Below are 20,615 nucleotides of genomic sequence, written 5' to 3'. Positions count from 1 at the left end.
AAGAGAAAAATCTCAATGACAGAAAAAAAAATTATTCAGCTTCGTCACATCACTGAGTCGACCTTTCCGATGCTTATGCAAACTTAGGCTTTTGCAAATTGCATAGTTTCCCTGTAACTACTCTTGGCTTGTCTCGTATAGCCCGCGGAATGATTGTCGATGTACTATCAGCAAGAAATGAAACGCGAACAGGACAATTGAACCACGGACAGCAAAATGCGCAGTTGCTAGCCAGTGGAAGCGCAATTCTAGCTACTGTTATCAGAAATTTGAAGGTCGAAAGACTCTTCTTCAGAAGTGTTATGCAACTTTGCTTCTGTTTCCACTCAAAGAGCTAATAGGTTGGTGGTTTTGTGTTGCCACCTCAGTTTTCTTGTTCGCGTTTCATTCGTTGCTGATAGTACGTGTTATTCAGCTCCTACAACATTTACTGACTTTCATGGAATGTACAACTCAGCCGTGACTACACTATATCCTCTATTGGAGGTAGCCTGCCGGTCGACGTCGTCATTCGCTGTCCTGTACTCAGATCTTCTACCCTTGGCGCCGTTTTTTTTTTCAGAACCCATTAGGGAGCCACCTTCCGTTATTTTTCTTTACTTTCTTTTTGCGACTGGGATCCAGAGTCCACTGAAACTTTTTTTCCGAGTCGAGTTTTGATAGGTGTGCTTTATTGATAGTTTTGATTGAGTTTTGATAGGTGGGCTGTTTGAAGTTGCTTACTGATCATTTGTTGGTCAGTCGGGCCAGACATACTGCAATGCGTAACGAGAGCACGTGTTTGCACCTTATCGTTGTGCAGTGGACTGTATGGCAGAAGACAAAGAAGCTCCCGCTGACTCCCGCGGGGCGGCGAGTACTGCGCGGAGTATGCGCAATGACGGCTCCGACAAAGAGCTGCCTCAGGAGCGCGCTCTGGTGCCGATCTCTTCGAAAGAGCAGGTGCATGCAGCCAAGGACGGAACCGAAGCGAAGCCCGCAGAGGCAGCCGTAAACGAAAGCAACAAGAGCCGCAAAGCAACCGCGTCGACGTCTCCGAAACAGCGGCGCCCCAGGGAGGCGGCCAGAACCGTGGCGAAGCCCGCAGCCGCGAAGGCAGCCAACGAAGCTAGGGACAGCAACAGCCGCAGAGTAACAGGTGCTTACTCAATACAATTTCTTCTTTTAGTACACGAACAATCAAAATGCGTAAGTTGGCATGGTATGACGTTTTTTCTTTCTTGGGGAGATGCGGATATCAATTCTGACCATTTGTCGCAACCACTGAAAAGACCAGCGTTGTCCTGTGTACTTCTCCTCTTTGTGAACGCGTCCTTTTCACTGGTTTTCTACTTACCATGCACCAACTGGCCCAACAAGGCACGCTTCTTCAATATTGAAAAGAGAGGATACTTTTATATCCAAGATTACTGAGAGGACATAGTAGTACAGAGATAAAAACAGGGACTACAAAATAGAAGATGTGCTGTCTTCTCCTATCCTGTCGTCCGTTTTTTAGCGTTACTACTATGTCCTCTCCATCTAAACACCAACTAGCCCAGCTTTCTGCCTTAAATACCTTACAAGATTACTGAATGCTTACAACCCCACCAACTTTGATGCTGCCCCAATGATGTAACTGGCTGATGGAAACTCCATGTGGAAGGCTGCACTAAGCATTGCGACCACAGACAACAGCGACGCATTATGAAGCGAGCAGCCCACAATAAGAGCGGCACAATACAGACGAAGATGCACACATGTTGCGTATGCAATTACGTCTTCTATTTCTTTTTGCGCTTACAACTACAATTTATTGAAAAAATCGCGCTTATCTACACACAAATACAACAAATCTGTGGGAATGTAGATAGTGTAGGGTGCAGGCAGCTGTACGTGCAGCGTCTGGTCTTCTGACCCTCTTATTGTGCGTTGCTCACTTACCGTGGAATCAGACGAACGAGCACAGTATGTGATGCTTTTAGATGGTTGTATGCTTGAAGCACAGCGCTTTGTAGCTTGGGCGCTGGGCCTATACACCGTGGTGATCCGTGTATATTACTGCTTTACAGATCGTTGCAAAGACCACAGCATGCAATCATAATGTTGCGTTTATACTCCATTAAACACATACTCAAGGGCTACATTAACAAGTAAATATATTTCTTAAACGCCACTGAAACTTGTTCTCATGGAACCTGTATATATAAATGGTATGGCCGCAGATAACCGTCATTTCTCCACATAACACTTTAAGCTTCCTATAATCTACACAAGTACCGAACCGACTAATGTGAGCATAGATGCGAGCTAGGCCTGTGGCTCAGTTCATCCATTATCATCGCCAGTCCAAACCCTCGGCGCTTTGAGCCTTTGACGCCATCTTCTCCCTTCCTTCGCAGCAGCGTCGCCAACGCAGGGGCAGTCGCTGTCAAGTCGTGCCGTCAACGCCCGCTCCCCTCGACGCAGCCCTGTGCCAAGTCCTCATCCTGACCTTGGCAATGCGTTGCCGTCGCTCGCGGAGAAGCGCCCAAGCACTACGGACGTTCGCGACTTGTCGCTGTCTTCGAGCAGCCCCTCCCAGCGGTCACCGTCATCGGGACTGTCGTCAGTGCGAGGTCTGAGGGATCCGGCTGCTTCGCGCCTAGCGAGGCCTGCGCGTCCTCTGGACAAGCGGGGTGTGTCTGCCGCTCCTTCTTTGCTCCGGTCGATCAGCGAGACGAGCTGGGTTTCCACCAAAAAGACGACGGGCCCGTCAACCGGGTCTAGAGGGTTCCTGTGGCGTCCTCTAGCGCCCCCTTCGCCCTCGACTGCTGCCTCCAAGTCACCGGTGAGTTGGGGAGCAGCATGTTCCGTTTGATTACCTTTTCCCGTGCATGGGCGCAGAGCGGCCATGATTCCGACTGGTTGGAAATAGGCATTGAGTTGATATCAAAAGCCCTTTGAGTTTGCGCAGTACATCCGGACCAAATTGAATAATTTCAATACACGCCTCTTCATTGTCGACAGAAGGTTGTCAGCATAGGTGTCACGCTTTTCGGTTGGTCGAATGGTTATGACGTCAGAATTCGCGGATTCGAAGTAATGAGATCACCCACGGATGCTTGACGCCTCCTTTTGGAGCACACGACAACTAATAAAATAGTTATTGTCCATTCCTACAGTGGGCGTAAGGCGTCCATGGGTGACCACATTACATACCTCATTACTGCGAGGAGGGTCATGGATACAACCGAACTCATCGAAGCAGAGAGAGAGTCGTGCTAAAGAAGCAGTCAAAGTCGGCAGTCAAAGTGTAGCTGTAATCTGTAGTCAAATAAAGCACTAGTACAGCACAAACAGTCTCGCAGTCAATGCCAAATAGTGCGCCAGGAAAGGCTTTCGTCTTGCAGCCAGTGAATTTTTCAGTTTCCATTACAAGTCGGCCGCCGAGCTTTATTTGCACTTTTATTTAGGGTTGCATTTTATAGCTTATTAATCGAACTATCTGCATGCAATTAATGATTTATAATTATTAGATTTTTGATTAGGTGCAATCAAACGCGTCTAGCTATGCTGTATGTTTTGCTGTGAATCTATGAATATTTACCTCTCAAAACACAACCAAGGAAACACGCATATTATGCTTCAATATAACCAAGACCTATTTTGCAGGGTTGGTACTACCTTCCCATGCATGGCCAAAAACTTGTGATACCGTTATTATTTGAGATGAAAATTAAACCAAAATGTTCTGAATTTTATTTTCCTGGAGCTTCAAACCATCGCACATAAACACCAAGGTAATGATTTTTTAAACATTAACGAAACAAATATTGTGAGACGGGAGACAGCGCGGGATGGAGCGAGCTTTAATGGCACCCGCCAATTTGGCGACCAACCCTTCGAAGAAGAAGATGAGCGATGATGACGGATATGTACAGATGAAGACGAAGGTCGCATGTTGTGCTTACACTTTCTCCCCTCGCGTACGAAAGCGACCGGCCCGGGCGGAGGTTACAACGCAGTAGGGCGACGGGCGAAGGGTTTTAGGCGGGAAACATGAACAATCTCGGCACCTCGGCAACGACGATCATTAACAGGAAGAACAGGGGCAACGCGATAGTTCACCGTATGAAGCGCCGGAAGTATGACGCTAGCCCCAGAAAACTGCGCAGGTCTTTGACGCGCGATGGGCGGGGAAAATGCAAAACTGCAGCCACTTTGTCGAGATCAGGCTTTACACCCTTCTGGCTAACGACGTGACCGATGACCTTGATAGAAGTGGAAGCAAAGCAACATTTCTTGGTGTTTAACTGAAGGCCGGCCTCAGAAAGTGCGCTTAATACTTCATCGAGACGAACAAGGTGTTCAGAAAAAGTCGAAGAAAAAATGACTACGTCGTCGAGGTAGCATAGGCACGTTTTCCACTTCAGGCCTCGGAGAACGGTGTCGATCATGCGCTCGAACGTGGCCGGAGCATTGCATAGGCCGAACGGCATAACGTTGAATTCGTATAATCCATCGGGAGTGGTGAAAGCCAGTTTTTTCCTTGTCGGACTCATGCATCGGTATTTGCCAGTATCCGGATCTTAGGTCGAAACTAGAGAAAAATTGTGCACCTTGGAGACAGTCGAGGGTGTCATCAATCCGAGGCAGCGGATAAACATCTTTTCTAGTGATCATGTTAAGGGCGCGATAGTCAATACAAAAGCGTACTGAGCCATCCTTCTTTTGAACCAGCACAACAGGCGAAGACCAAGGACTCGAAGGAGGGCGTATGATGTGGCGCTTGAGCATGTCGGCTATTTTATATTGAATAACATAACTTGCGCTCACTAGAAGACACACGATACGGGCGACGGCGAATGATGCTCGAACCATCAGTGTAGATGCGATGCTTAGGTGCGGTGGTTTGGCTCAAGGTTGTTGTCTGGGTATCGAAGGAAGCGGCATGCTTGGTCAAGACCGCAAGCAATTCATCTTTTTGAGCCGGGGTGAGACCGGGGCTGATAGCAGCTGAAATAGATGCAGAGGCAGAAGCAGGGGTAGAAAAGAACGGTTACAGGTTGAGTGGTATCCACAGAAGCGATGGCTGTGCCTTGACGCAGAAGAATGGGTTCCGGCGTAGTGTTGAAGGCAGTCAGTAGTGAAGACCCATTGGTGAAGCGGAGCAGGGACGCGACGAGAAAGATGCCCCTTGAGAAAAGACGGGGGCTTGGTGTGACGAAAACGTCCCCAGCGTTGACGTGGGCAGAAGCAACAGAGAGGACATCTTCGCAGCCGGGGTAAAGTACATGATCAGCGGTGGTAACCAAATGATGAGAAAGCAGGACAGAAACGGCAGAAAGGTCGGATTCAGTAGTTTGTAGAGTAGGGGGAGAGGAGGTAATTACAGCTTGCGCAGAGTGGAGGAAGTCCCAGCCGAGGATGAGGGGATAAGCACAGGAGGGAAGCACAGCAAATACTATGAGTGCAGGATGCCGTCGATAGTGACGCGTGCTGCACACAATCCGGAAGGACGCATTGATTCATCATTGGCAGCACGGAGAGAAGGACCACTGTAAGGGATACGCACCTTGCGAAGACGAGAACATAAAGCAGAACTAATGACAGAAATGGCGCCGCCCGTATCGATCAATGCTTCTACTACATTGCCTTCAATATCAACGGTTAACATGTTCGATGGCTGTGCAGGAGGAATTGAGAGGTCGGCGTGCGGTGCAGTTTTACCTCCGGAAACTTCACAATTTAGTTTTCCGTGTGGCGAGTGATCTGAGAGGATGGTGGACGTAGAGGCGACGAGGAGCGTCGGAAAGGCGATGAGGAGCGGCGGTGCGACGACCTGACGTTCGAGGAGCGGTCCGGAGAGGTAGAGGGAGATGAGGGACGATAATTAGCATGGTCGGCAAACGGTGGGCGGTAAGCGTACGACGAGTGCGTAGCGTCTTGGGAGAAGTCCCCGTACGATGGGCGACGAGGAGGACTGGTGGCAAACGTCGGGCGGTAAGCAGGTAACGAGTACGTAGCTCCGTTGCGAAAGTCTGGGTACCACTCGCGCTCGTCGCGCTGACACCGACGACATACACGGGCAACATGTCCGCGAATTCCGCAGTAGTGACACACCGGCCGAAGTGCAGGCGGACTCCAAACAGGACACATAGCGGGGCTCGGGGACACAGAGACCGGAGTTTGCTGGACGGGCTGTGGATGGGACGGATAAACAGCAGAAGGAGGCGTCTTAGCAACCTGGGCATACGTAGGTACAAAACGCGGTACAGGTGGTTCTGCCGCCAAGGGACGAGTGACCTAAGCGAGCTCGTCTTTGATGAGATCACGCAAAGGCGAGGACGACGGGGCTGGGTGCGGGTGGGAGTCGCCTGGCGGTAAGGTGGAGCCGTGCAGTTCCTCCCGGATAATGGAGCGAATGAGGGAGCGGAAGTCCACGTCGGGTGAAATTGGGGTGTCCCAGGTGTTTTTTAAGCGAAGTGACTGAAGGTCGTCAAGACGATGGCAAGTTGTTCGGATGTCTTGGACTGACGTTGGATTCTGAGCAGCAAGCGTATTGAAAGCAAATGACCCAAGCCCTTTCAGAAGATGGCGTACCCGATCGTACTCTGATATAGCGCTGTTGACACGTCGACACAGGGCAAGTACGTCTTCAATGTAGGATGTGTAGGACTCACCGGGTAGCTGAACGCGCGTATTTAGCTTTGTTTGGTAGACAGCGGGGCTTGCACCAGATGTGCCAAAAATTTGTCGTATCTGTGACGAGAAATGAGCCCAGTCCGGGATGGCATCTTTGTGGTTCACGAACCAAGTCTTGGCCACGGCAGTGAGGTAGAAGGACACGTTTACAAGTTTCATTGCTGAGTCCCAACGATTATAGGCACTGACCTTGTTATATTGGTCGAGCCAGTCCTCTACATCGTCCCCACGAAGACCAGCAAAAATAGGAGGCTCGCGCTGGAGTGTGGTGATGGTCCAAGTTGGGTGTCTAGAAGATTGGGATGGACCGGGTTGAGTAATCATTGCTGGCTCCAGACGGTTCGAATCGAGAGGAAGAAGAACGGGAGGCCCATCGGGAGTACGAGTGGTGTTGTCGCTGACGGTATCCATCGGTGCGGATGGTACGAGCAGGTGGCGACCGGAACGTAGCTGCAGTCTGGCGGCGGAGAGGACGCAGGGATCGAGAGCACACTCCACCACTTGTGAGACGGGAGACAGAACGCAGGATGGAGCGAGCTTTAATGGCACCCGGAAATACGGTGACCAACCCTTCGAAGAAGAAGATGAGCGATGATGATGGATATGTACAGATGAAGACGAAGGTCGCATGTTGTGCTTACAATGTATGCAACTTCCCGTGAAACATTCCTGCTTTGCCACTTTAAGTTAATGTGAAGTGACACTGCAGGGTCTGACCCACAGAGTGCGATAGCAAACAGCTTCCAACGACTCTGAATTAAACAGGTAACATGGCTGAGAATAGGGCACTACAACACAGCCCAAATGCATGCCATGTCATTAAGCTAATCTGACTCAGCTGATCTGATTTAAAACTTATAACCAGCGTCTTGGTCATATTACAGCCATTTAAGGTGCCCCAATAAGTTTTAGTAGAAAGTGTTGAATAAGTGCAGTTTTCTGAAAGTGTTTGGACGCTAGTGGGCTCCTGTTACAAGCACAGACAAAAAGACTTAATTGCAAAGTTTTGTTAACATAAAGTGGATCATTACTGGGTGAACACTGCAGAGAATGTCGGAGCAGTGTTCGAAATCTGTGCAAGTGTACCTTTTTTTGTGTCGTAGTTAGGTGTCAATGGTGATAGTCAATGTCTCCCTGAATACTGCCCAAACGTCGGTACTTCAACATTAATGAGCAGCTTTGTTCTGATCGTTTTTACAAGAAATTTAGCCGCAGAGAACTTAATTCGCAAGTTAAATTCAACCAAGATTCAATTCACTTACAGACAATTGACGCCCTGTGTTGAACCCTGTGTTGACGCCTTGTGTTGAACGTGTTGAACCTTTAACGACTGAACTCATAGACTGAAATTTTTATTGAGTGATTCTTGGCTCCCCAAGAAGTCAGTAATTTAATGTACGTTTTTGGATAGATTAATTGAAAGGGATCGAGATGAAAGCGCTTGTGGAATCAAAAGGCCGGTTTTAATACGAGAGGTGACCATCCCTTTAATGCAGGAAGATGTGCATGGAGTATGACAGCACTCGTGACTGCTTGAGCAGTGTAGCGGTTTGAAGCTTTGGGAACGTGAAACAACTTTTCAAGAATTTTTCGAGAATTAAATCTGTGACCCTTCAAAGTAAAGCATGGTAAATAGTTTTGCGCTAACAATTAAAATGGTGATGTAATCACTGATGAAAACAGCGACGATGTTCAGGCTTCTTCTCACTGCGTTAAAGTAGTGCGGGGAAACTCGTAGTAACGTCATTGTTGCTGAAATTTCAGGCGTCGTCTGCCTTCGCCTACATGCTGCCGTGCGCCTTCAGGTGCTGCCAAACAATGCTTCGTGAGCTTCAACTTCGACGGCATTCGTTTTCTCCCTTAAAGCAACCGTTTCTTCGCTGGAAACATAGCGCCGCAGTGCGTGACGCCGTCACTGCGGTTTCTGCCCGCCGTTGTGCACTGCAGAGAAGCCTGAACGCCGACGCCACTTTAGTCGGCGATTGCGTCACCATTTCAAGTGCTAGCGCAAAAAAGATTTCGCATGATTTACCTGCAAGTTTCACACATTCGGCGCCTTTAAAGTAATCGAATTCTAAAACCTCTTCAGTTCCCCTTTGAGGTTCGGTGCCCGGCTTTTTGCTTTTGCTTAAACACAGCAAATGCGAGAAGAATTTTAACTGTTTATTAAAATATATGAAAAAAAAGCCGAGTGATTAAAGCACAGCTAATCTTCGACCACTGAATCCGTGTCGTCCACTGAAACGTCGTAGTCGGAGTAAATTCCGTCAAGGTTTTCGGTTACACCACTACCCGCTCGTTTACAAAAATCGACCCTATATTTTGCACCCTCCCGACCTTCATTTCGTTGTTATCAAGGCACCCAAATGAGCGCTGAAGCATCGATCGTTTTCATTTTTTTGACAACGATACAGTTGTCCAAGGGGGTTGACAAAAAGGCAACAGCATGCCTTACTAGGCGTCAACCTCCTGCAACGTGTGACACATCATACAGAGCATGGCAACAAGGGCAGTCATTGAATACAAAGAATACAATGTAGCACACATATTCGCTACATAAAGGACGTACAGTTCACCTTACCGTAAACATATGAATTGCACACAAAACTTTTAAATACAAGCACTTGGGACATTACAAGATGTTTCATTCAGAGACAATACATAGTTGTGAAGACTCTTTTTGAATGTACCTACAGATTTGCTTTCATTTATAATAGATATAATTATGGGATGGCAATTTAAGAGATCTTCAGTTTGGTTGGTTAGTTTCTGTGAACCATAGTCCGTGCGCATATTTTCTTTTTGGTATATTGTGTGGCGGAAGTCATAATTGTGCTGCCTGGAGAGATATTGTTGAGTGAAAGTATGCGGATCGCATATTAAATTTTCGTAGATAACGATACCTAACTTTTTCCTCATTACGGTAGTCATGGTTAGTATTTGATGTTCCTTGAAAAGAAGTGCAGTGTGACTCTTGAGTGGAACATTTGCAATGAGGCGTACAATTCTTTTTTTTGGAGAGTAAGCAAACTAACCATACTGCTCTATGTAGTGGTTCCCCAAATGATCAAGCAGTAATAAAGCCGTGAATGGACGACAGTGTAATTGCTTCTATAACCAGCTGGGTAATAAATCCCTAAATTTGCATACAATTCCAATAGATCTTGATATTTCGCATCGGATTTTTTGTACATGAGGTGACCAGTTCAGATTTTCCTGACACACAACACCGAGGAAGCTATGTGTAGAGACTCGCTCCATGATGTCGTCGTGAAACCTAATTGACGGCAAGTGGTGAATGGGTTTGTTCCGCGGATGAAAGATATTATATTTGGTCTTTTTCGTGTTCAATTCCATCTAGTTTTGTTTTGTTTTTTTTTTAGCCATAACGAAAGATTCAGAAGCCAGCTATTTGTTTCCCTTTCTAGTGGGAGCAGGTCTGTGCCAGAAAAAAATATATATTTGTTTCATCTGCGTATAGAATAATGCATGGTGTGTCTGGTACGTTGACTATATCATTGATGTACACTACAAAGAGTAGTGGGCCAAGAATCGAACCCTGCGGAACGCCGAACTTGATGCACCCTATTTCCGATTTAACGTGGTTTATATTTGTGTATTGTGACCGGTTAGTTAGGTAACTTTTTAAAAGTTCAAGACAGATGCCTCTAAGGCCAACATAGCACAACTTATCCAATAGTATATCGTGTTTGATAGTGTCGAACGCTTTTGCAAAGTCAAGAAATACCCCTAGTGTGTATAGTTCCTGCTCAAAATTATCGATTATTTTATCTTTAATTTTTAACAATGCTTTTTCTGAAGACTTGTGCTTTTAGAAACCGCTTTGTTGCACAGCTATAATTTTTTCCCATTACAGAAGCTTAGCAGTCTGATGTTTATAACTTGTTCGAAAATTTTAGAAAAAATCGGTAATACTGAAATCGGCCTGTGATTGTTTAGATCATTCGGATCTCCTTTTTTATAAAATACCGAAACCCTCGCAATTTTTAACTAATCCGGAAAAGCCCCTGTAGACAAGATTAGATTGCATATATGAGTAACAGGTTTGCAAACATATCGGCGACTGCTTTAACAGGTGTTGCTTTTATCTCGTCATCGCCGCATGCGCTATGGTTCTGTACGTGCTGGATTAGGGCACAAATTTCTTACTCGGTTGTGGAAAAAAACAATATTAAATTCTTGATGCTTTTAGCGGCATAGGAATTGCAGTATGAATCGCTTATAAGGGATGCACTCGATCCTCCACAGTTTAAAAAATAGTGATTGAATTTATTGACGAGGTTGCTTCCTTCGTATGACATACCTTCTATTGTGAGCTCAGAAGCTATAGTTTTTTTCATTTCTTGACGTTATGCCATTAAATACTTGCCATACCTTTTTAGAATCATGAGCATGTTTAGCAAGTTTTTGCTCATATTAGATTGCGCGAGCTGGTTTAAGATCAGTGCCGAGCCAATTTCTAAATTTCTTGAATTTTTCCAAATGTTCCATGTTCCTAGTTTTTATGAACAGCGCGAAAAGTTAATGCCTGATTCTTTGCAGGAGCGCATTATCAATCCACGATTTTCTAGATTTCGTGCTTTTTCTCCGTTCCGTGACAGGGAACGCTTAGGCATACAGTTGGGTGAATTTGCGTGTGGACACATCACATGCAGTGTCAGAGTCATTTGTTTGCAACACCAAATTGCAATCACCTGCAGCAACTAGCTCTTAAAAAATGGCTATGTTATTTGTATCAATTTTCCTATACTTGATGGCGGCGGCAGCAGATGATGTATTTCGCGATTTGTGGGATGTGAAAAACACAAAAGATAGGTAGATGGTCACTTATAGAAGATAATAAAACACCGGCTCGTACATTTTCAACATAGTAGTTTGTAAAACCCAAGTCAGTTAAGGACTGACATGTATTTGTTATTCTAGTCGGCGAAAGTATCACATTTTCATAGCCAAGTGATACAAAGAGGTCAAAAAGTTGTTGCTTGGTGGGGCTCGGTGACAATGAATCAATATTATAATCACCGCAGATAATGACAGGCATATGAAACTGTGTGCAGTATTCCAAAACATTCTCTAGTAAATCAAGAAAAATACTAACTGCACTAGAAGCGGGCCTATAAACAGCTACAATTAAGGTGTTACGACACTTAATCATGAGGGACTCACAGTGGTCAGTAACCAGGCAGTATTGCGAGACAGACCATAATTTAGATTACTTCTTGTGTAAAAAGCGACTCCTCCTCCTCTCATATTTCTTCTACATAACGGTACACACCTGTATCCTGTGAACTGTACAGCTTCATTTTCTTCAGTGAACCAGGTCTCGGTAAACGCCAGGATATCGAAAGAATGATCTAGCGTATCCATAAACATATCAACAGTATCCTTTTTACATCTTAAACCTTGTGCGTTCAAATGAAGTAAAGAAAATGTTTTCCTGCCGCATTGGGATTTATAGCACTTGAAAGAAACAGGGTCGTAATAACTGCCAAAAAGGCTCGTCATGTTTGAGGATGCACAAAACGTTCTGAGTGACTAGCTGCCTTATCTTATTTTTCGGTGGTCGAAATTTCCGGAGCCCTTCTCTACTGCGTCCCTCATAGCCTGAGTTGCTTTGAGACGTTAAACCCCAATAAACCAATAAGCCTACCAACCAACTTTGCAACTTCTCGCCATTGTAGATTTTTTTGTCAAAACGCTTTTTTTTCTGCTTTGTATTGAATTATCTTTCATACCGAAAACAATTTCGGTATTAATTTCGCCCTTTGCACATCATAACCGTAAAAAAAAATTCCTCTATGCTTTCCTTGGTTTCAGTGACTTGGATCCTTTGATATGCGTATCGTAAAAACTTCCTCATTCCATTCCTGCTCAGCTGAAGCTCCCTGACGGCCATGGTTGTTGAACTTATGGGCCACTGGGACGTTCTAAAATCGGGGTCATGTCAGTACCTTTCTGCAATCGATCGGGATGGAAGAGTATATGTAGCTATTTACCGTTCCTCTGCGCCATCTAACGACGCTCAGAGAAAGTGAAATATCTCCTCAGTGATGGGCATTGGCTCTCCATTTTCTTCCAGATGGTGCCTGGTACACCCGAGCGGAACGCGGTCTTAGCTGGGATCACCATCACCTCGATACTGTTGCTGATTGCGGCCGCCATCACTACCCTCGTGGTAGCCTTCAGGGTCTACGTGCCGCCTGCAGAAGGGAGCAAGTTGTGCGACACTATCCACTGCCGCATGCACGCCACACTGCTGACGGCCCGGCTGAACGAGAAGATCGACCCATGCGAGGATTTCAGCGCGTATGTCTGCAGCGCATGGACGCCTTCGGGTGACTACAGGGAGCACATCAAGACGCCCGTCGACGGCGTAGCCATGTCCCGTATGGCAGGAATGGGCACCTTGCTCGTCCAGGGCACGCTGAAGCTCCCCGCTGGAGTCAAGGCGCTGGTCATGCACGAGTCCTGCTTGAGCGCAGATGACCACGGCGGTCTGCACCTGCAGCAGTTCCGTGCGCTGATGCTCGAGATGGGCCTCAGCTGGCCGGAGCCGCCCCAAGAGAGCAGGGGCGCCCTCGACGTCTTGGTGGCTCTGTCGTACAAGTGGCAAGTGCACTTGTGGCTCGAAGTACGCGCGTTGCCACTACCAGGTTCAAGAAAATGGCGCCTCGCTCTCAAGCCCGCGTCAGAACTGCCCATGTTATTGAACCAGTATGAATCCGTAAAGGAAAGCAGCAGCTATACTGCGTACTGGGTGGGCTACTACAAAGACTTGAGCCTTAACACCACGGAACTGATGAACGAGTCGACGATCGAAGCTGCCGTCAAGGAGACCCTCGATATAGAAGGCACCGTACTGACCAACCTGAATAGATTGGTATTCGCTAATGTGAAAACGCCAGCTGTTTTCCCTCTCGGAAGCGTTGGTAATCACTCCCAACCAATCACCTCAGCTACCTGGATGACCGTTCTTGAAAGGAACGTTGCATTGAGTCCCCGATTAAGGGCTGACGACGAGATGGTCCTGAGCGATGAGAACCTTCTGAAGACCGTTGGAAGCTTCTTTCAAAATTACACCGAGACACAGATTCTCAGCCACTACTCTTGGAATTTCGTCCAGTTGTACGCGCCTCTCGCTGAACCTCGGATGCTGTTGCGTCTATTCGGCGACATGCACAAGGTGAACGCCTACCGGGCCATATTCTGCGGCTTCCTCGTTGAGTCTGTCTACAGAGTGCTCGTCCTCTCGCTGAACATCGCCAGCCGCATCAAGAAAGAAGAGGTGGACTCGATTCACGCCGGATTCGAGAGGCTTGTTTCGACGGCGGTCGAGAAGGTGAACAGCTCGAAGTGGTTAGACGGACACAGCAAGCGCGTAGCCGGCGACAAGCTAAAGTCGGTCAGAATGCGTGTGTGGCCCGATCAACAGCTGATGAGCAACGAGGAGCTCGAGAAAACGTACAAGTCCTACCCGAGCGTGGAAGACTCTTTCGCCGAATACTGGATGGAAGCACGCCGGAGTATGCGCTCTTACAACGAGAGAGTACGACACATCAACGACTCGCACGCATACCACGACGCGTTAATGCTCCCAATGAACATCGCGCCTTCTTACCCAATATACGACTATGTTTCGGGCAGCCTGGCTGTGCCTATATACATGCTGGAGCAGCCGCTGTACTACAGTGGAGGAACAACTGCCATGTTTCTCGGGGGTTTGGGATACTTGCTGGCGCTGAGTTTGGTTAAGGCTTTAGACAAAGTAGGCATTCGGTGGCTCCCAAACGGCACTCGCGTAGATTCTATTTTTCCCGAGGAAGCGACAAGAGTCTTCGCGGAGAAAGACAACTGCCTCAAAGACGACGGGACGGAAAGCGTGTTTCCTGAGCTGCCGGCCTTAGAGATCGCCTACTCTGCACTGGGAGCCACAGACAAAAGTGGTGTTCTGAATCGCTCTATTCAAAAAGATCTTCCACCGGCCAAGGTTTTCTTCATGACCATCTGCTACATGGCCTGCTCAATATCTGGCTTCAAAAGCTCCTTCACTGCAGACTGCAATAAGATAGTTCGAAATTCCGCTGCCTTCGCAAGCACCTTCAACTGTTCGTCCGGCGCTAAGATGAATCCTGCAAAAAAGTGCCGTGTATTCGACTGACGGCTCCAAAAACGAAACAAAAATAGCCCAACGTTGTGGCGCCTACTCGATGTGTTTGAGAAACTTATCGTTGACTTTTATGTAGGCTTCTCTTTCCCTTATGGACCTCTTTTGTGACTTTTTGTGCATCATAGCTTCAGCTTTGTGTGAGACGGAAGTTAGTTTTTCATTATTAGCGCTGATTGTTTCGCTTTAGATACATTAAGAGTTGACTGAAAATGTTAGTTTATCGTGACGGCGTGATGTACACCACTGCCGAGAAACTGACGCCGCTTACGTCATTGTCTCTAGGTTTTACCAAAGTTCACATCAGACTAATGGCGCGCGTGGAGTTATCCTTACCGGTTCTTCATGGAAGTAGAGCCTTATGAGGCGATCAGGTGCACTGCTGTGCGCGCGTTAGAAAACGCGACGAATATTTTTAGGCAGCTTATTAGGATGCATTGTAATATGCGTGTTGCTTGTGATTCTGACCGGCCTGTGGATACACTGCGGCTTATGCCAGCTGCTTAAACTGCTGTATTTTGCACGCAACTGTAGTAGGCAGGTATACGTCTTCACGTTCATTTGCGGTGTCCGCTTGGCTGCCCCGGCGTGTTCTTCACCACCTTGTCTAGCCGGCTTGCTTGCCCACCATATGCGCGTCATGAATACGCGAGAACATGTTTTGAAGGCAGTTTATTATACTGCCATCACGACCTTTTACTTGTCGCCGCTTCTGCATGCCATGATCCCGTACGGCCAGCAGCACATTTCTGTGCGAGCGATTCAGAATACTTAGTAGCTTTGAACAATTTGTTCAGACTCTGGCTCATTTGCTTTTCATATGCATTATTTTTCAATATGAATTCCGGAAAATATTGCACCGTATTTTTAGCGGAAAGATGGGAGAAAGTTTTCTCGTTTCTGCCACTGTTTGCCTTACTTAGTCGAACGCAAACGATCAACTTTCAATACTTATGTTTTTGCAGAAACAGGGTGAATACAGAAGCCAGAAAGATACATTGTAACGTGAAAAAGTAGTAAGCATCTCGCGTGTTATAAGCCGATTCATTGACTATTTTGGCGTGACAAGAATGCCGGACTGGCCACTAAGAACGGTTAAGCTTGGTACGCGTAATATAAAACATATTCGCCGAAAAACTACAGGGTCAGTGGAGCTTAGCGCTCACAACTACGACTGCGAAAGGGCATTTCCATGCAGCAGAATTGCGGCCGCAGCATACTCAACGCCATCGCCGGTGTTCTGCAAGGCAGTATACCAGGAGTTTCAGGGCAGACTTTTAAGTTATCAAAAAGAGGATTTTTGAGGAAAATATGGCTTTTGCGGAGGCCAGAAAGCCGATGAATTATCTTAACTATGTTTGACTAATTTTAGTGATTACCTTTTTTTACCATTAAAGTTAGGTGCCTAGTTGCAATTGGAGATTTGTAGCCGGTCGTTAGTAATAGCCATATCAGTTTTTAGAGTTTCGAAAACTCGATTACCCTCGGCGCTGTGGCTGGACAAAATTAGGTCACTTCGGCTAGTTACTGTACTGGAGGGCGTTCTTTGCCTGCATGCTTTCCTAATGCACATGTATTTTTATTTATGTGGATGTATGTATTTTGGCACGGTGTAGCCAAAATTTGTAGCCCCGCACATGCTCGAGGGGTGTTTATAAATGTTTTTTTTTTCTGTCATTAGTTATGAAAAAGTTTGGAAGACACAGGTCGATAGTTCCGCCATACATATCCTTTAGGTATTGCCGCTGCAAAATAATGCAAGCTGGGAAAAATTTTTGCTAGAACTTTGCGAAAAATGCGCCTAATGCGGAATCGCGGTCAAGAATTTACAGGATGGGATTGATTGCGCGAAAAAAAAATATATTCTTGCGCAGTCACTTAATCCATGTCCCAGCTGAATTGCGTCCAGGTATGAGAGGACATGCATGTTCTATGCGCTGGTAACAATAGCACAGGACTGGATCGCGAGGCAGAGCTGCAATAAACTTTTTTTCGAGGACACGCATCACGTAAACTTTTGATCGTGTTAGTGTGAAATTTCGCAAGCAGACTTCCCCGAACATCGCTGTATTGAGAGGGAGGTAAAGAGGAAGAGAGAAGGCAGGGATGTTAACCATGCAGGAGGGGGCTCTGGTTGGCTACCCTGCACTGGGGAGGAGGGATGATGGGATTGAGAAAGGAAAGAGAGAAGCGGCGAGGGGCACAGTCACAAATGGGCCTTTAAGACAGGCGCTCTCAGAAAGCAAAACAGTGCCTTGTAGGCATTGAGGGCAGTCGACTGCTGTGGTCACGGTCCCAGGATCATGTCCTCTGTTAAAGGGCAAGGATCGAGGTGGTACTGTCGCGATCACAATATTGCGGGACGTCGGAAAGCGTGGCATAACTGCGTTCTGTGCCATCTAAGGGCGCACTCCCGCTCGTTCTTTCTTCTCACGCACGTCTGTAGCCTCACTACTACCTTACGCGCGGCGCATGAAGATCGGAACGAGCGCCAGGTGCCGCTTCGATATCCAGGTCTGCCTACACGGCTGCGATGGGTGAAGCAGATAGTTGCCGCTTTCGCGGAGGATCGACTCTGGGGAAAGGTGAGGGGACTTGCAATGACGAGTCACTTGCTTTAGTGCGCAAATTTGCCGAGTCATAACGTAAGATGGCCCTCATATATTTTTTTATTCGTGCGCATGGTCTTCACAGGCGTAGCCCTCTGTTTCCAGCACGAACACGCTTAAGTGGGAACAAAACCCCGAATGCTAGGATAAACAACTGCTCCTGGACATGAACGATGGAATCCCAAGGCCTAATACAGCTACAGTAAACAAAAAAGCAAGGAAATGTGTGATTAATTTTTGCCACAAGGAAGTAAAAACACCGTCCTGGAAAGTGAATTAACACTCGGAAACAATTCTCTCAGATGTGTACGAGAGTCTAGCACTAAGCGACACTAATGCGACGTCAACGGCATTCATTGATTGCACATAATATGGCGTCAACCGGAGTGCGCCAGACACATCGAGTCTGAGTCCGTACGGAAATGGGCATGTCAGAGACGGAAACAGAAAAGGGTCAATGGCGCAAGTCAACGGCACATGAGCTTCGCAGAGCGCTGGACACGGGAAACACATCTGAGAGAATTATTGCCGAGTATTATGGTTTTCTCTTTCATGCGCAAAATAAATGTGGCTTTTCCTTTTCGCCTGTATGTTTGCGTAACCGCATTTTCTGGGGAGTGCTTGGTATACCGAAATTCTTCTCGACAAGAAGCTGGTCATCCAGGCATTCAGCCTTGAGGCCTGTTCGTTCAGCGCGCATACACTCGCACAACAAAAACAGAGAAAACATAATTGCACGCTCCCTTACCTTTATCTGGAGTTGCTGCACCGCGATAGCGACACGCTATCTGCTTCATTCATCAGCGGCTGAGCCAGATGCTGGCTAGATTCCGAAGCAGCACCTGGCGCTAGAGGCGATCTATGTACTGCATGCGTGTTAGGAGTGGCAGGACAGAGATGCCTGAAAGGGGGAGAAGGAGCGAGGCTGCGCCGTTAGATGGCGCGGAACGCAATTCTGCCACGCTTTCAAACGTCCCGCAATATTGTGATCGCGACAGTACAAGGCACAACGCAGCGTACGTCTTTCGGTCGCCAAAGCAGGGCACCATACAGGAGATGTACAATTGTCTCTTCGCAGCCGCATCTTTCACAAGCAGGGCTGTAGGCCTTCCCAACCCGGAACGTATATTCCTTTGCGAATGCAACATCGAGCCCTAGACGGCTTAATGATGTTGCATTGCGACGCGGTATATTATGGACAAGACAAAGGCGCAGTCCAGGGTCCAATGCCCTGAGGCGGCGTTTGAAAGACTGGCCAGAGTTCCACGCAGAAAATAACATCACTGTTGATCTAGACAATGCAACTGCAGCGCTTTACGGAATTCTACATTGAGTACAACAATAGGTCACCTGTCGCACTCACCTGCGGGGCAGAAACCTGGAGGCTAACAAAAAGGGTTCAGCTTAAGTTAAAGACAACGCAGCGAGCTGTGGAAAGAAAAATGATAGGTGTAACGTTAAGAGATCGGAAGAGGGCAGAGCTGGTGAGGGAGCGAACACGGGTTAATGATATTATAGTTGAAATCAGACGAAAGAAATGGGCTTGGGCAGGGCATGTAATGCGAATGCAAGATAACCGTGGGTCCTTAAGGGTAACATACTGGATTCCAAAGGAAGGGAAGCTTAGCAGGGGGCGGCGAGAGTTAGCTCGGCGGATGAGGTTAAGAAGTTTGCGGGCATACGGTGTACGCAACTGGCAAAGGACAGGGTTAATTTGGAGAGACATGGGAGAGGCCTTTGCCCTGCAGTGGGCGCAGTCAGACTGATGATGATGATGATGGTATGTCTTGCGGGTCTCAGCGATTGCAAATTTCTGTAATGTTTAGGCTAGGTTACGGCATCACGTGATGCATTTACGACTCTTTATGACCATGAAAAACGTGGTCTTCTGTAACGCAGAAGATGCATTTTCATAGTACACTCTGCAGTAGAATTTTTAGTTCGATCGATGCACTCGATAGTCACCATGTTCTCTTCTGTCCCGGATTCGTATCCAGTAGCACTGTGCTAATATTCAAAATTTTCTAATAGTGAATCGAATATCGTCTTGCTGGATTCGTCGATTGAATCAAATAATGCATATTCAAAATTAATTCGACCGAATCGAATGCGTTCTGAAGTTTTCCATTACTTTTCGAATTATTGCCACGAAGCTTTAAAGAAATGTTACGGAGGGCTCTTAAGACTGCTTGCGTGCTCTGAATACGAAAGCATTGCTTTTATGCGAAGCATACTACTTTAGCTACCACTTCAGCCCTTCACCGTGGTTATGCGCCTCCAAATCACGTGATACATGACGTCACACCACGTGACACGATGACGTCACGACAGTAGAGAAACGGGGGCCCACCTCGCGCCGTCGCTGTGATTGTGCGCCTCCAAATCACGTGATGCATGACGTCACACCACGTGACACGATGACGTCACGACAGTGGAGAAACGGGGGCCCACCTGCGCCGTCGCGGTGGTTGTGCGCCTCCAAATCACGTGATACATGACGTCACACCACGTGACACGATGACGTCACGACAGTGGAGAAACGGGGGCCCACCTCGCGCCATCGCTGTGGTTGTGCGCCTCCAAATTACGCGACACGATGATGCTTCGCATTCTCCAGGCTTAACGAAGTTAAGCCTCAGCCATTTTTATGCTTTGGTTCATTTCCATTTTTTAATTGTTTTCTTCCTTTCTAACAACATATCTGTCCATTAGCCCACAGTCGTAAGACAACGCATACACTGGGTTCACCGCTGTTCGCCGTTGAGTTCCCGAGTAGTAAAGTTGGGCCTGCTGCGACATCGCCTAATGTGTGCTCTGCACTGGAACCGGGTGGCGTTAGTAGTTGCACCATGGAAGAGCCTAAAAAAAAAGCTCTGTGTTCAGCAGTCTGGCGAATGCTCAAATGCAGACTCATGCTGTGAAAATTTGGCTGTAAAGCGGTGGGCGTCGCTGACATCAGGACCTTCTGAAAAGTCGGAGGACGTTCTTCCTGCCAGGCATAAGTCCGGCCGCATAACGTCCAAGAACAAGCCATCGCGTCGCTCGAGATCAAGGGGAAAGGGTGCTGGCTCAAGAGGGGCTTCGCCCTTCTCACTCCTTGCCTGACCTCATGGATGCGGGATAGTGTTCTCCTAGCCTAGAGAGGGAGAGAGGGA

General features: G+C 47.3%; 1 protein-coding gene across 1 annotated transcript; it reads left to right on the top strand.

Moving 5' to 3' along the window:
* Positions 1-810: 810 nt before the first annotated feature.
* On the top strand, positions 811-14,845 carry LOC149339418 (endothelin-converting enzyme 1-like). Its single transcript, XM_089550471.1, has 3 exons — positions 811-1,138; positions 2,382-2,809; positions 12,767-14,845. The coding sequence occupies exons 1-3, from the start codon at positions 811-813 to the stop codon at positions 14,843-14,845; spliced, it is 2,835 nt and encodes a 944-aa protein (XP_089406597.1).
* The last annotated feature ends 5,770 nt before the right edge of the window (positions 14,846-20,615 follow it).

Source organism: Amblyomma mixtum, chromosome 6, assembly GCF_055824585.1.
Source record: "Amblyomma mixtum isolate Tamu chromosome 6, ASM5582458v1, whole genome shotgun sequence".
Taxonomy (NCBI): Eukaryota; Metazoa; Arthropoda; class Arachnida; order Ixodida; family Ixodidae; genus Amblyomma; species Amblyomma mixtum.
Note: the sequence above shows the minus strand (reverse complement) of the source record. Positions and strands in the feature narration are given on the sequence as shown.